Raw genomic sequence first — 13,973 nt, 5'->3', positions numbered from 1 at the left:
GATGCAACTTAAAACCCTTCATTAGAAGCTGCTACGACTGATCAATACCAAAAAAAGTCACAGTAGCTATCTTGGGGGCAAAAGAATTATCTTGAGGAAACAGAAGTCTGATGTTCCTCCTCCTTATACGGAATTGCTGAATTAGTTTTCCGGCACAAAATTAACGGGGAATGATGTTTAAAAACAATTTTTTTAAAAGAAGATATCAATTGGTTACATGCAAAAAAATTTGTGTACTATAGTAATTTAGGCCTGATTCAGCACAGCACTTAAGCACATGCTTTAATTTTAAGTATATGCTTCGCTGAATAGCGAAGGATTTAAGCCCATACTTCTAATGGCCCTGTACACTACTGAATTATTTACTCAGCTGCCCATCTCTTACTTTTTTGGGGGAGAAGGGAAAGAAGGAGACTTTATTTATTCATATTTTGGATCATTTACAATACAGTAAAACATTACAGTTACATTGTCTTTACACATATAGGTACATATATCTTATTACAGAATTAACAATATAAAGCAACATCTTTTATATTGACCATATATTGTTATTTTAAACTTTCCCTTTTCCCCCATTTTTTAAATACTGCCTTAACATGGTATGTATATATGCATTTAAGCATTCATATTCACATTTTTGGGGGGGGGAGGGAGAAGGGAAGCTGAACGTTTTATGAGGGGGCATGGAAGAGTCTCAGGGGAAGAGAAAAAAGAAAACAAAAGGTGGCAGGGATGTAATTCAGTTATCTTGTGTATACATTCTTCTTGACTCTCGTATAGGTATAAGATTACGATGTCTATGGGTAAATCTACACTTCAAGCTGGGAGTGGTATTCCCAGCTTGAGGAGACACACTTGAGTTACCACACTAATAGAATGTAGGTGCGGCAGTGTAAGCAGCAGAAGGGGCTAGCTGCTGAGTGTATGCCCATCAGATGCTAGAAACTTACTGGAGGCAGCCAGCCCGCCCGTCTCCCTCCCACCCCGCCCCCCTTGTGCTGCCCTGGCTATGATCTATTTTTAGTGCACTAGAGCTTGATGAGAGCCAGCATGAGTGTCTCCTCACACTGGGAATTACTCCTCCAGCTTGATGCATAGACATACCCTATATCAAAGCATCTCAATGATTTCAGTGTTTCTATTGTATTGTTTTCCTGTGCAAGGTATATTATTACTTTAATCCATTTTTGTGAATTTGGCTGGCACTGTCTCACAAATTTTGAGAAGTCTTCCATTGTAAGATATTATATTATTAACTTTTTTCAGTGATCTACAATAGGAAGTGTTGCCTGAAACAACAAATTTAAGATTGCTTTTCTTTTTTTTACTCTAAACAGCTAAAACGGGAGTAGCTTTGTTATTCCCAAACTGAATCTTTACAAACAGCCCAACTCCCAAAGTCCAAATCCTGTTCAAGTTCTCTCTCTAGTTATTATTTCCTTCAGGACAGTTTTCCAAAGGGTTGGGGGAGTTGTGTGTGTTTTGGTTTTTTGGGGTTTTTTTTTTGGGGGGGGGGGGGCGGGGGTTGTACCATCCAGCAGTCACATTTTATGTGCATGGAAGAGGGCCTGGCTATTTGAATTTCATACAGCTATCTAGGGCAATATTATGTATTTTATTATACAGAAATGGAGAAACATACATTCTGTAAACTAAATAATATTAAACTTGCACTGTTTTGTTAGTATTAGGGCCAACAGTTATCTGTATTATCTCATCCCATTCTTTTCCTGATATTTCATATTTACAGTCTGCACTTAACAGCTTTATGCTGTTTCTCGTTTAAAAACAGTCAGGAGTCTAAAGAATCTTGACTGCTGAAACCAACCACGCCCTTGTGTAAAATTTTCAAATACAGGTAGCTTTGTTGGTTCCTCTCTTCTCTGAAAGTGATTTTTAATAAAGTAAGCCACCTGTATAAACTCATATTATATTAAAAAAAGAAGAATCCATATCAGCTATATCTGCTTGTTTTGCCCATCTCTTAAACAGATTAATCAATGATGTGCATTTGTTCTCTCTGGGTTCTGATGGTTCTTTATGTAATTTTTACTTGACATAATTTCTCATCAGTTCTATCCTGTTCAAATCCACATTGGCAATATCTTGAATTATCTTGTTATTTCTCCCTTTACAATGCATTCTATGCCCAGAGGTGGTTGCACTTGTCTTGCCTCATCTATGAGTGTACAGTGGCATATAAAGGACAATTTTAAAGAAATAAAAATCCTTTATTTGCCTAGGACTTGCTAATTGCAAACCAAAATGTTTTTAAAGCCATTTGTTTTGTATGAATTTAGTTAGCATGAAAGTGAAATGATTGAGATCACTGGCTTCAAAGCAGGGCAGTATATGTGGATAATATTGCAGTTTAGAAGCAATTTGTCCAATTACTGTCTACCAGACAGAGCCACAACATTCTCATTCATAGCCTAAAACAATTTAAACCCATTTTATGGAAGCAAAAAGGATGAGTTATTAACCTACTACATCATCAAGACACCTAATCTTTTGTCCATTTAAACACGTTTTTACAGTTTCAATTCTTCACCAACTCTTGACAAAGATATGAGCCACTATAATTTCTTACTTGTAAAAGATTTAGTTTTGAATGATCACCTCCAAAACAACTGAGATTAGAACATGGAGTTTAAAGGGAACTAAGTATTTAGGGTGATGTTATCCAATACAATCAAATTTAGTGCAGTAAGTTCACTTCTTTCAGTATAAAAACATGTTCAGCACCAAAGCTTTCAAAAATCCCAGTTTGGAAAGCAGTTAAGGGATTAATCAAGTCCTTGTTAAAAAGTTTTTAAAAATATGTCTGTCTGTGTAACAGTAACCATTACATAAACTGGACTACTGCTCACTGCTATCCAAATAACATTTTCTGAGCAGTGAATTATATAAACTAATATAAAGATGTATATTGGTCAGAGATTACAAAACTAATGTTATTAAAAACCATACCAAGTGGAAAAACATTTCTGAAACAAAACAGGAAATATTTTAAAGAACTTGATGAGTTTTTCATAAATAAAGCATAATGGTGTCATGCTTCTCCGCTATTATAGATTTTAAAGTTGTGAACAAAGGAAAGTAATAAGTTTGTCCACCATGCTTCTTGTCAGCTAATATTGTTTACTGATCTCTTACCTTTTATTTTTATTTCTGCCCTCTTTCTACTTCATCATCAGTCAAACTAAACTACTGGAAAACTTCCAACAAGTGAAGCTATTTTATGTTAGTTGTCTTCTAAACTATCAAGGGAAAACTTGTGTAACACTATTGAGAGAAATTCCACAGGAAAGCAAAGCCTTAGTGTACACTCTAGTACATTTTTGTTTACAAAAACATGCTTTGCATGACTCCACAAAATACTCAGTTGTACATAACAGAGCTCAAACTATAATTTTTAGTTGATGCCACTGCTTTGTGAATTCACAAAGAATGAGTTTCCTGGAGGTAACAAGTTGCTGGAAGGGAAGGAAAAATTCAGCTCTCAGGCTCACCGCAAGTTGCAAATACAGCCCTGATCTTTCTATTAACTTTTTACAAGAAAAAAAAAGTTTAAGAATTTAAAGAAAGAAAGTGAAAGAATTGAAGTCTTACTCATGTGGAAGAGGTCTGCGCCCTTGTCGTATACTTTCTCCTATTGGGGAATTCTCCAGTCTCTTAAATTTCTCCTGGCAGGCCGACAGGTAAGAAATCTTTCCAGCAATATATCCACATATACCCGCAACTTACATGTAAAGAAAAGAGCAACTCTGACATACTCTGCACCATAACATCAATATACTTTACAATAAAAGTAGTCATTAAAAAATGTAGTACGTGATGCCATAGTATCAAATGAAAATAAGTTAGTCTTCAGTTTTGATTTAAAGAACAAAAAAGGCAGCATCTTTAATATTTCTTTGGTACGCCTGTCCAGAGAAGGTACTAAAAGACGTAAGTGACAGCTGAACAAAGTCATAATGAAGTGTCTGAGACAAGCAGGCAACCATGAGATGAGGCAGCTGAGAGGAGAGAAGGATGACAATCATAAAGATCTCTGGACCAAGTTTCCAAAGGGTCTCAAACTAGAGCTCTCAACACTTTGGGTTCCCTGTTGCACAACAGTAAACCTGGCAATCCTGGAAACTTTGACTAGAGCTAGGCTCTAAGGTTTCCAGCTGAGTAGCTCAGAAAGCCTGATCAATTTCATTCAGAATATGTAGAAACAGACTTTATTTTTTAAAACAAAAATTTAGACTCTCCATAGGAAATTTGGAAATTGTAGAAAATTCCAAAGTTAAAAAAAAATAATAAAATTGTTCCACATTGGAACAAAAACTCAAAGAAAGTAATTTCAAGTTGGGAACAGCCCTACTTCACGGTTAAGAATATCACTTTGAATTTAATAAAAGAATCTGACTTGCAATAAGTCATTAAGGCAGAGAAGGTGTCTGTCTATTCACTTTATTTAATGCTTTTTTTTTTTTTTTTAAAGCGACAGGCTATAGTTTATTAAAGGGAAACCTCAATGACCTGGAACTTGCCTAGCTCAATCACTATTTCTGAAGGAACTGTTCTTCAAGCACTTCACATATAGTCAAGAATATGCATTTATATTTCTTTCTCCATAGCTCCTTTTAAAAAGAATACTAGGTAAATCAGAACATATACAAAGTTTTAACATTTAACACTCAAATCCATAAATAAAAACCTAAAGTTCTTTTATCCCCTGCCTACTTTTCAAATGTGTTGCATATCAGTTTTAAGTGTATACAATACAATCTATGTGAAACATGGATGAGTTGGTTATTTATTTTTCATTATTTTTCATTATCTGACTTGAGTTTTAAGAACAGTAACAAAATAAGACACATTTTTGGATTTCAATATATATTACAAGTGACCCTCCAAAACAGCCCTCAATATATTAAAGGGACACAACTTACATTATTTTTAAACACACTTTAAAAAAATCAGTTGTCCATAGAGCATCCTTTAAATAATATGCCCTGTATTGATTAAAAATTCTTTTCAAATAATTACAGATTTTTTCACTTCTCTATTGATGTTCAGAATGCTCTTTTGCACATGCCCAAGACAACCACCAAACATACTCAACACACCCCTCATTCCAGGAGTGAGCAAACTTTTTGGCCCAAGGGCCATATCTGGGAATAGAAATTGTATGGCAGGCCATGAATGCTCACAACATTGGGGCTGGGTTGCGGGAGGGGTGGAGAGCTCTGGTTGGGGGTGCAGGCTCCGGGGTGGGGCCAGAAATGAAGAGTTCAGGGTACGGAAGGGGGCTCTGGGCTGGGTGCAGGGGGGGAGATGAAGGCTCCAGCCAGGGGTGCAGGCTCTAGGGTGGGGCTGGGGATGAGGGGTTTGGGGTATAGCAGGGTGCTCTGGGCTGGGACCGAGGAGTTCAGAGGGTGGGAAGGGGATCAGGGCTCAGACAGGGTGTTGGGGTACAGGAGGGGGTGCAGGCTCTGGCTGCGGGTGCAGGCTCTGGGGTGGGGCTGGAGATGAGGGGTTTGGTGTGCAGGAGGGTGCTCTGGGCTGGGATCAAGGGGTTTGGAAGGCAGAAGGGGTATCTGGGCTGGGGCAGAGGTGCGGGGGGAGGCTCAGGGGTGCAGGATCCGGGCATCACTTACCTCAAGTGGCTCCCAGAAGCAGTGGCATGTCCTTTCACCGGCTCCTATGCGGAGGCATGGCCGGGCGACTCTGGACGCTGCCACATCTGCAGGCACCACCCCTGCAGCTCCCATTGGCCGCGGTTCCTGGCCAATGGGAGCTGTGAGGGTGGTGCTTGGGGCAGGGACAGCATGCAGGGCGGCGCACCCTGGCTGCCCCTATGTGTATGAGCCAGAGCGGGGCCATGCCGCTGCTTCTGGGAGCCGGGTGGAGCAGCCTCTGACCCCGCTCCCTGGCTGGAGCACCAGAGCAGGGCAAGCCCCAGATCCCACTCCTCAGTGTGAGCTCGAGAGCTGCATTAAAATAGCTGGCGGGCTGGATCTATAGAGATCACTTTTAATGAATTTTGGAATACTAGGGAAATTCCAGAAGACTGGAAGAGCTAACATTGGCACAACATTAACAAAGTGGGTAAGCAGGGTGATCTTACTGACCAATAGGTCAGTAAGACTGATATCAATTCAATGCCAATCAACACTGTTTTATGGACGACTGATCTTATCAAACAAATCTGATTTTTTTTAATGAGATTACAAGTTTGATTGATAAAGATAAATGCTTAGATGGAATATACTTGTACTTGACTAAAATTTTTGCTTTACTACCATGCAATATCCAAAGCACTATATAGCATCAATAAAGAACACATTACATCAGTTAAGAACTGGCTAACTGATAGATCTCAAAAAATAGTTGTCAATGGGGAATCATCATAGAATGGGATATTTCTAGCGGTGTTCCTCAGGGAACAGAACTTAGAGCCAGCTTTATTCAAAATATTCATCAATGATCTGGAAGTAAATATAAAATCACTGCTGATAAAATTTGCAGATGACACGAAGATTGGAGGAATGGTAAATAAAGAGGAATACAGGGCAGTCATACAGAGTGAGCTGGATAGTTTGGTTACATGGGGCCATTCAAAACATGGTTTAGTACAGCCAAATGCGAAGTTATTCATTTAGAAGCAAGGGATGCAGAACTAGGAACTACACATTGGGGGAATGTATCTGAAAAGGATTTAGGGTCACAGTAGACAAGTAACTGAACATAAGCTCCCAGTGGAATGCTCTGTTAAGAAGGGCTAAAGTGTTCCTTCGATGTTTAAACAGCGGAGTAGCAAGTAGGAATAGGGAGGTGATTTTTACCTCTATATGTGGCACTACTAACATTGATACTAGAATACTACTTCCAGTTCTGGTTCCCACATTTTTTAAAGGATGTTGAAAAATTGTAGAGAGTGAAGAAAAGACACACATATTATTGAAGGATTAGAAAAAATACCTTACAGTAAAGGATTAAGAGTTCAATCTGTTTAGTTTATCAAGAAGAAGACTGAGTGTGGACTGAATTCCAGTGTATAAGTACTTTCATAGGGAGAGACTAACAGGTATTAAAAGGACGCTTTAATCTAAGAGAAAATCATAGCAAAAGCCAATGGCTAGAAGTTGAAACCCAACAAATTCACATTAGAAATTAGACATAAAATTTTAACAGTTAGAGTGATTAATCACTGAAACAAGATAGCAAAAGAAGTGATGGATTTTCTGTCTCTTGAGATCTTCAGTCAAGACTGAATGCCTTTCTAGAAGATATGCTTTGATGATCTGGGGAATCAATGTACAACTTAGAAATTCCAGTTTGATTTATGAACTGTGTGTATCCTTATGTCTTACAGCTGCCTTTTACTGTGCTATGGGGCAGGGCGCTGGTACTGGGACATTTGCCTAGGAATAGGTTGGTTGTTAAAAACCATCAATACCTGAAAATATCTTGCCTGGGCAGAAAAAAGGAGTGTCATAAACAGATAGTTAAGGGTTAATGTCTCTTCTACCTGTAAAGGGTTAAGAAGCTTAGTGAACCTGGCTGACACCTGACCAGAGGACCAATAAGGGGACAAGATACTTTCAAATCTTGGTGGAGGGAAGTCTTTGTTTGTGCTGTTTGTTTTGTTGGTTGTTCGCTCTCGGGACTGAGAGGAATGGGACATCATTCCAGGTTCCCCAATCTTTCTGAATCAGTCTTTCATGTTTCCAAATAGTAAGTAATAGCAGGCAAGGCAGATTAGTCTTATGTTTGTTTTCTCAACTGGTAAATGTGTCTTTTCGCTGGAAGGATTTTTACCTGTTTGCTGTAACACTGAATCTCAGGCTGGGGGAAGAGAGGAGGGAGTCCCTCTAGTCTATATGAATCTGAGTACCCTGTAAAGCATTTTTCATCTTGATTTTACAGAGATAATTTTTACCTTTTCTTTCTTTAATTAAAAGCTTTCTTTTTAAGAAGCTGATTGATTTTTCCTTGTTTTAAAATCCAAGGGATTGAGTCTAAACTCACCAAGGATTGGTGGGGGGAAAAGGACGGGGATGGTTAAATTCTCCTTGTTTTAAGACCCAAGGGGTTTGGGTCTTGGGTTCCCCAGGGAAGGTTTTGAGGGAACAGAAGTGTGCCAGACACAGGCTTCTGGCTGGTGACAGCGTACCAAATTTAAGCTAGTAATTAAGCTTAAAAGTGATCATGCAGGTCCCCACTTCTTGAACCCTAAAGTTCAAAATGGGAAAAAAACCTTGACAAGGAGTAACTGCATCCCACAGAAAAGCAGTTTTCTTCAACTTCCCTTCCAAGGGCTAGGGTTTGAAGGAATGGAATTTCCCCAGGAGAGGGGACAAAGAAGGTGTTGGTACAGCCCTTTAAAAACAAAGATAGAGTCAAAGAAAGGAACAAAAGGGACTGATACCTGTTGACTGCAGGACTAGTCCAAGTTGAAGAAAACTGACTCAGAGGTGAGAGACTTCAGGATTTGGAGAAGAAAGCATAAACTGGAGAAGTGAGGCCCAACAAAGGGGACCCGGAACACTGAAAGGACACTGACCAGAATGCTTGAGTAATGGCGAAACCAAGGCAGGGGTTTACCTGCAAGTGTTTCTTTTGCCTAGTTCTATAGACTTTACAGACCATAAGAGATAAAGGAAAATAGTTTTTAGAAATTGCTTTTACAAAATAGTGCCTGCATCTTACGTTTCTTTGGAGAGAGAATTAGAGGAAGAGACATGTCAGACTGGCCTCCTACAGTTGCTTGACTATTAAAAAGTTACAGGAGGTCCCTGCCAATATGGAAAAATTATCCATGGATTAACTGGGGACAACAGAAAGGAATCTACATAACACACCATCAAGCAGGTCACCAAGGAAAAAAATTAGTGACACCTGAAGAAGAGAATGTGAACTCACCAGAATCCAAAATGCCATTATCTAGGGAGCCAATACAGTGAGCCTCCTATCCTCTCCCAAACAGTGCCAGGAGAGAGAGATGGAAAGATCCAGAATCAAGGCTCTGGAACAGAAGATTCAGTTACATCCTCTGGATTTAAAAGAGGACTCCACCAGATCTCTGCAACAAAGAACGTGCACCGTGCAGAACACAGAAGTGTGCTGAAACCAAGGGACCTGCACCATCTCCAAAGGAAAGAGTCAAAGTCCAAGAGATCAGTGATACTGGAAGACCAAGAATTGCCTTAAAAGTCAGATCTCTACTATGCGCTCATGCTTCGTGTGACAGCACTGAGCTCTTTATCATGGAAGCGCTCACTGAGCTGTGCCTCACATTATCTCTTTGCTTCAGGGCAAAGGAAAACAGAACAGATGCTTCCATAATTGTTGAGCCCAACAAACCCTAGATCTGAGGGGAGCTTGCCCCAGCAGAAGCTTAGCCTGAGGCTTCCCTTGTATTGAGACTGTCTTCAGCACTGAGGGAACTGTGCTGGTCAAACCAGCTGGCTCATCTACCACCCCATACTAGAATCCATATAAGATATCATCAAACAATTACAACCCATACTTGACGGGGACCCCATCCTGAAATAAATCTTTCCTGAACCCCCTCTTCTAGCCTTCAAACTACGCCCCCAACGTCTCCAAGCTCATCAGAAGCAGTCTCCTCACAGACCAGCACACACAAACTCAAGGGAGCACCAGACCCTTCCAGACAAACAGATACAAGACCTGCAGACTATCCCCACTGCTACAATGATCAACACTCCCCACAACACATCTTTCACAATTCACGGATCCTATACACGCAAGGTGTTATACCTAATCCAGTGCACTAAATGCCCCAAGAACAACTATGTGGGTCACTACACTCTCAAATGAACTCACACAGGAAAATGATAAAAGAAAGAATACCTTATCACCTGTGAATCAACACTTTTCACAAAGCAATTGCTTTATATCTGACATCTCAGTCTTCATCCTCAAAGGAAACCTATACAACACTTTCAAAAGATGAGCCTGGGAGCTTAAATTCATTACTCTGCTAGACATTTAAAAATCACAGAGTAAACAGACACTGGATTTATGGCTTATTACAACAATCTGTAGCTCACTAACCCCATCTTTTTGTCCTATGACTGCAGAGGTGTTAATGGGCCACTCTACCTTGAATCGTCCCCTATAATATGTGCTCATTACTTATGCTCAACAATCTGTTCCACTTTGCATTTTGCTGTGATGTTGGAAGTTTCCTCCCCAGACCTGAGGAAGATCTCTGGGTTTGTCTTCGCATACAGTGCTGCACTGGTGCAACTGTGCTGGTGTAGTGCTTTAGTGAAGACACTCCTATGTCAACAGGAGAGCTCCTCCGAACAGCGTGGTTATTCCACCTCCCCAAGCTATGTCAACAAACAAAGCTCTCCCACTGACCCAACACTGTCTACATGGGGGTTAAGTGGCTATTATGACATACACTTCGAATGACATAGTTGTACCAATATAGATCTGTAGTGTAGACCTGGCCTCTGTGGCTTGAAAACATGTCTCTTTCACCAACAGAAGTTGCTCCAATAAAAGATATTACCTCACCCACCATGTCTCTGTAATGTCCTGGGACATACATGGCATAGTTGTATTGACTTAACCCGCAGTATAGATGAAACTAGGTCAATGCAAGAATTCTTCTCTCGACATAGCTACCACCTCTCAGAAGGTGGACTAACTTCAGCAAGAGAAAAGCCTGCTGTATTGCTGTAGAAAATGTCTACAGCCACAGCTGTGCCGCTGTAGCATAGACAAGCCCAGTGTAAGCCTTTTGGCACTGAAACAGCCACAAGACCAGATATACAATATTTTGCCAATCTGAAGCAGGATCAAGATGCAAAGCCTAGGACCAAAGGCTTCCATCTGAAAACTTTACAGGGAAGTTCAAGTCAATAATTTCCCTCTCTGTGACCAGAGTATGGTTCATTGGGCCTCTGTCAAGAGGAAGGCATAGAGCAGAGTGCATCTGTTCTTTTAGAACTAACACATAAAAGGCCGGCAAGCTACACTATGATCCAGGTTAGCAAAGCAAATCAGGCAGCAAGTCTGTGCATTTAACCTGCAAGGTGGACATTAAATACACCACTTAACTCAGGTCTTTTTGGCTCTGACCTTGACATGATGTCCCAGAACCAAACCAGAGCCAGTCACTTTGCAGAAACTACATGAAATTACCAATCCAAAAAACAACCAAAACTACAACCAAATATTCTTGGTGGAAAGTTTTCTCAGTACAAAGTGAAAGTCTGTATACCCACAACCAGCCATAGAAAGCAACAAATGAGGTAGTTGAACTTCACTGTTCATAACATTGATTTCTAGAATTCTGTGCTCTAACATGATGCTTGTGCAGTCCCAATTAGCCCTATTTTTCTTGAAGATTCCCAAAGCTCAATCGCACAAGCTCAGGAAGGATACATCTCAGAACTAGAAATATGTAGAGGTCCCTTCAAAGTAGCAATTATTACTTATTAGAAGAATGTGTGTAGTAGTATTGTTCAAGTCACAAAAAATAAAATAGAACTTGCCTTAAACACCTGATAGTTTTGTCTAATTCATTTATGTGTTTGAAGCAGCACTTCCTTTATCACAAATTGTAGGTCTGATCCTGTTCCTATTGCTGTTAAAGTCAATGTGAGTAGGATCTGAATCTATGTGAGCAAAGCAGCGCGATGACAACTTCCTGTTTTACTGCCATTTATTCATTTTTATTTTACTAACTTTTTAAAAATAGTGATGTATATTTCTGATTACACCAATTTCAAAATCCTTCACATAAAACTGCAGGTTTCCTTTAATTGTGCATACACAGAGACCAGGAAAAAAGATATTAAGATAGCATGAAAGGGACAAATGAGACACATGAATTATGACCTTCAAATCAGGAAGCGTGGGGTGGGTATGCTTTGGCAAAGTTCTTGAGGCAGATTTCACTGCAACAGGAATATGTTGTTAAAATGATACATTAGACAGTTGGACCTGTAAACTTTTCAATAATGCTGAAAAGTTACATAAGCCAAAGAGTCATCAGAAATTTAAATGGACACTATCAGCTGGAAATATAGTCATTGCCAAAAGAGAGAAGTAATTTCAGGTACAAACCTGACCAAGTCTCCTGCAAATGTTTGTGGTTTAAAAAAGAAAATAAAGGAAATGTGATTATAAATGTTTCTTTCTTCCCTGTTGCAGCGTGAAAGACCCCCGCACAACAGGAGAAGCTGACTATATACAAACTGTTGTCAACTGAAGAAGGTAAACTGAAAATATAGAAAATTTGTATTTCTTTAATCTTTCAGAGGGGCAGCCGTGTTAGTCTAGATCTGTAAAAAGCGACAAAGAGTCCTGTGGCACCTTATAGACTAACATACGTATTGGAGCATAAGCTTTCTTGGGTGAATACCCACTTTGTGGGTGAATACTCCATGCATCCGACCAAGTCGGTATTGACCTATGAAAGCTTATGCTCCAGTACGTCTGTTAGTCTATAAGGTGCCACAAGACTTTTTGTCACTTTTTAATCTTTCAGTTACAGTACTCAAGTATTACTTTTAATAACTTTAAGTAAAAAAAATCATACTGTAGTGTGATTTTAAACTGATAGTGCCCTTTTACGATGACTTTCAAAACAAAAAAATAATTACTGCTGGCACACCATTACTGCAAGTTAAAACCAATTTAAGCTAGTCTCCTATCATTTCTTAAAAGGTTCTGACTGTTTTACCATCTTGGACTACTTGAGTCTCACAGGATAATTATCAAGAACTTCTGCAATCTTGCAGGGTTCTACATGAATGCTACATACAGAAACTTTGCAGAGTCTGTTATGCGAATTCAGAGTGCGGAGGACTGACAGTTTTCACCTGATAACAGTCTACACAATTTGTGGGTGAAAGGATATGGTAGATTAAACAATCCTATTTCTCAGAATAAGCCACTTTATTTAAATTGGAGATAACTTCACCACTCAGCCTGAATAAGTTTCAATATTTTTTCAATCAGAAATAATTAAAAGAGATGTTTAGTAGGTATCTATTATAGTTCTACCTGTGCTGTTGGGAAGTAAAAATGAAAGAAAGTTACTGACTAAAAATGAATTTGAAAGTCTTACTATTTATGCTAGAGAAATAATTAATTTGTGAATATTAGATTGCCATATACGGACATCTTCTGATCTCAAATTACACCAATATAAATCCAGAGAAAGTTCACTGACATAAATCTGGAATGACTCAGCTGGCTTCAGTGGAGTTGCTTTGGATTTTTGCTAGGGTAACTGATGCACTTCATGAACTAGATTCTGGTAAGTTGAACTAATACGTCGTTTATACTTACATGCAACTTTGGGAAGAGAGCCAAACCTTGAATGAGTGGTGAGAATTCCTGAAAATAAGCAAAGTAATTACTTACTACATGAAAAATAATTATTTTAGTAAGATGACAAAGGTGAATTTAAATAACCAGATTCATATTTCATTTTTCGTGTGGCCATGCCATAGTAGTTAATCCTCTGCACTACATGAGTTGTTTTAACTTTTTAAGAAGAAAAATCCCAACAACATTTCTGACTTATAACCACAAAACTAGAAAATTCAAGAGTTAAAATTCCAGCTTTATCCCACCTAGTGCAACTAGGTATTGCAGTACATATGGGATGTATAATCACTCTCTGGAGAACGCAATACTCCAACATAAGGTGAATGAGACAATTTCAGTCAATTTCAAGTTCCCCTCTTTCCACAGTTTCAAGTTCTGCTGCAGCTCTGTGACTAGGAATTTGAATTGTCTTATTCATTTTGTTAGTCTTCTCTAAACTCCTTCCATTTTGTTACACCTTTCTGGAATTGGGTTACTCAGTACAGAATGTACTATTTCCAGTTGTGGTGTTACAAGCTCCCACAGAGACAAACTATCGTAGGAACATAAGAATCACCATACTGGATCAGATCTTGGTCCACCTAGTCCAGTTC

At 39.2% G+C, this 13,973-nt stretch overlaps 1 protein-coding gene across 7 annotated transcripts in view; it reads right to left on the bottom strand.

The window, feature by feature from the left end:
* Nucleotides 1-13,973, bottom strand: part of OCIAD1 (OCIA domain containing 1) — a 41,367-nt gene that overhangs the window by 18,296 nt on the left and 9,098 nt on the right. For all 7 annotated transcript variants that reach the window (XM_030563231.1, XM_030563230.1, XM_030563235.1 and 4 more), the window contains 2 exons: nt 13,339-13,386; nt 3,616-3,745 (listed from right to left, as the gene is read on the bottom strand). In XM_030563231.1, the coding sequence (XP_030419091.1) occupies nt 3,616-3,745; nt 13,339-13,386 (178 nt within the window). The remainder of the gene's footprint in view (nt 1-3,615; nt 3,746-13,338; nt 13,387-13,973) is intronic.

The sequence above is a fragment of the Gopherus evgoodei genome, chromosome 5 (genome assembly GCF_007399415.2).
Source record: "Gopherus evgoodei ecotype Sinaloan lineage chromosome 5, rGopEvg1_v1.p, whole genome shotgun sequence".
Taxonomy (NCBI): domain Eukaryota; kingdom Metazoa; phylum Chordata; order Testudines; family Testudinidae; genus Gopherus; species Gopherus evgoodei.
This window is presented reverse-complemented; position numbering and strand designations above follow the sequence as displayed.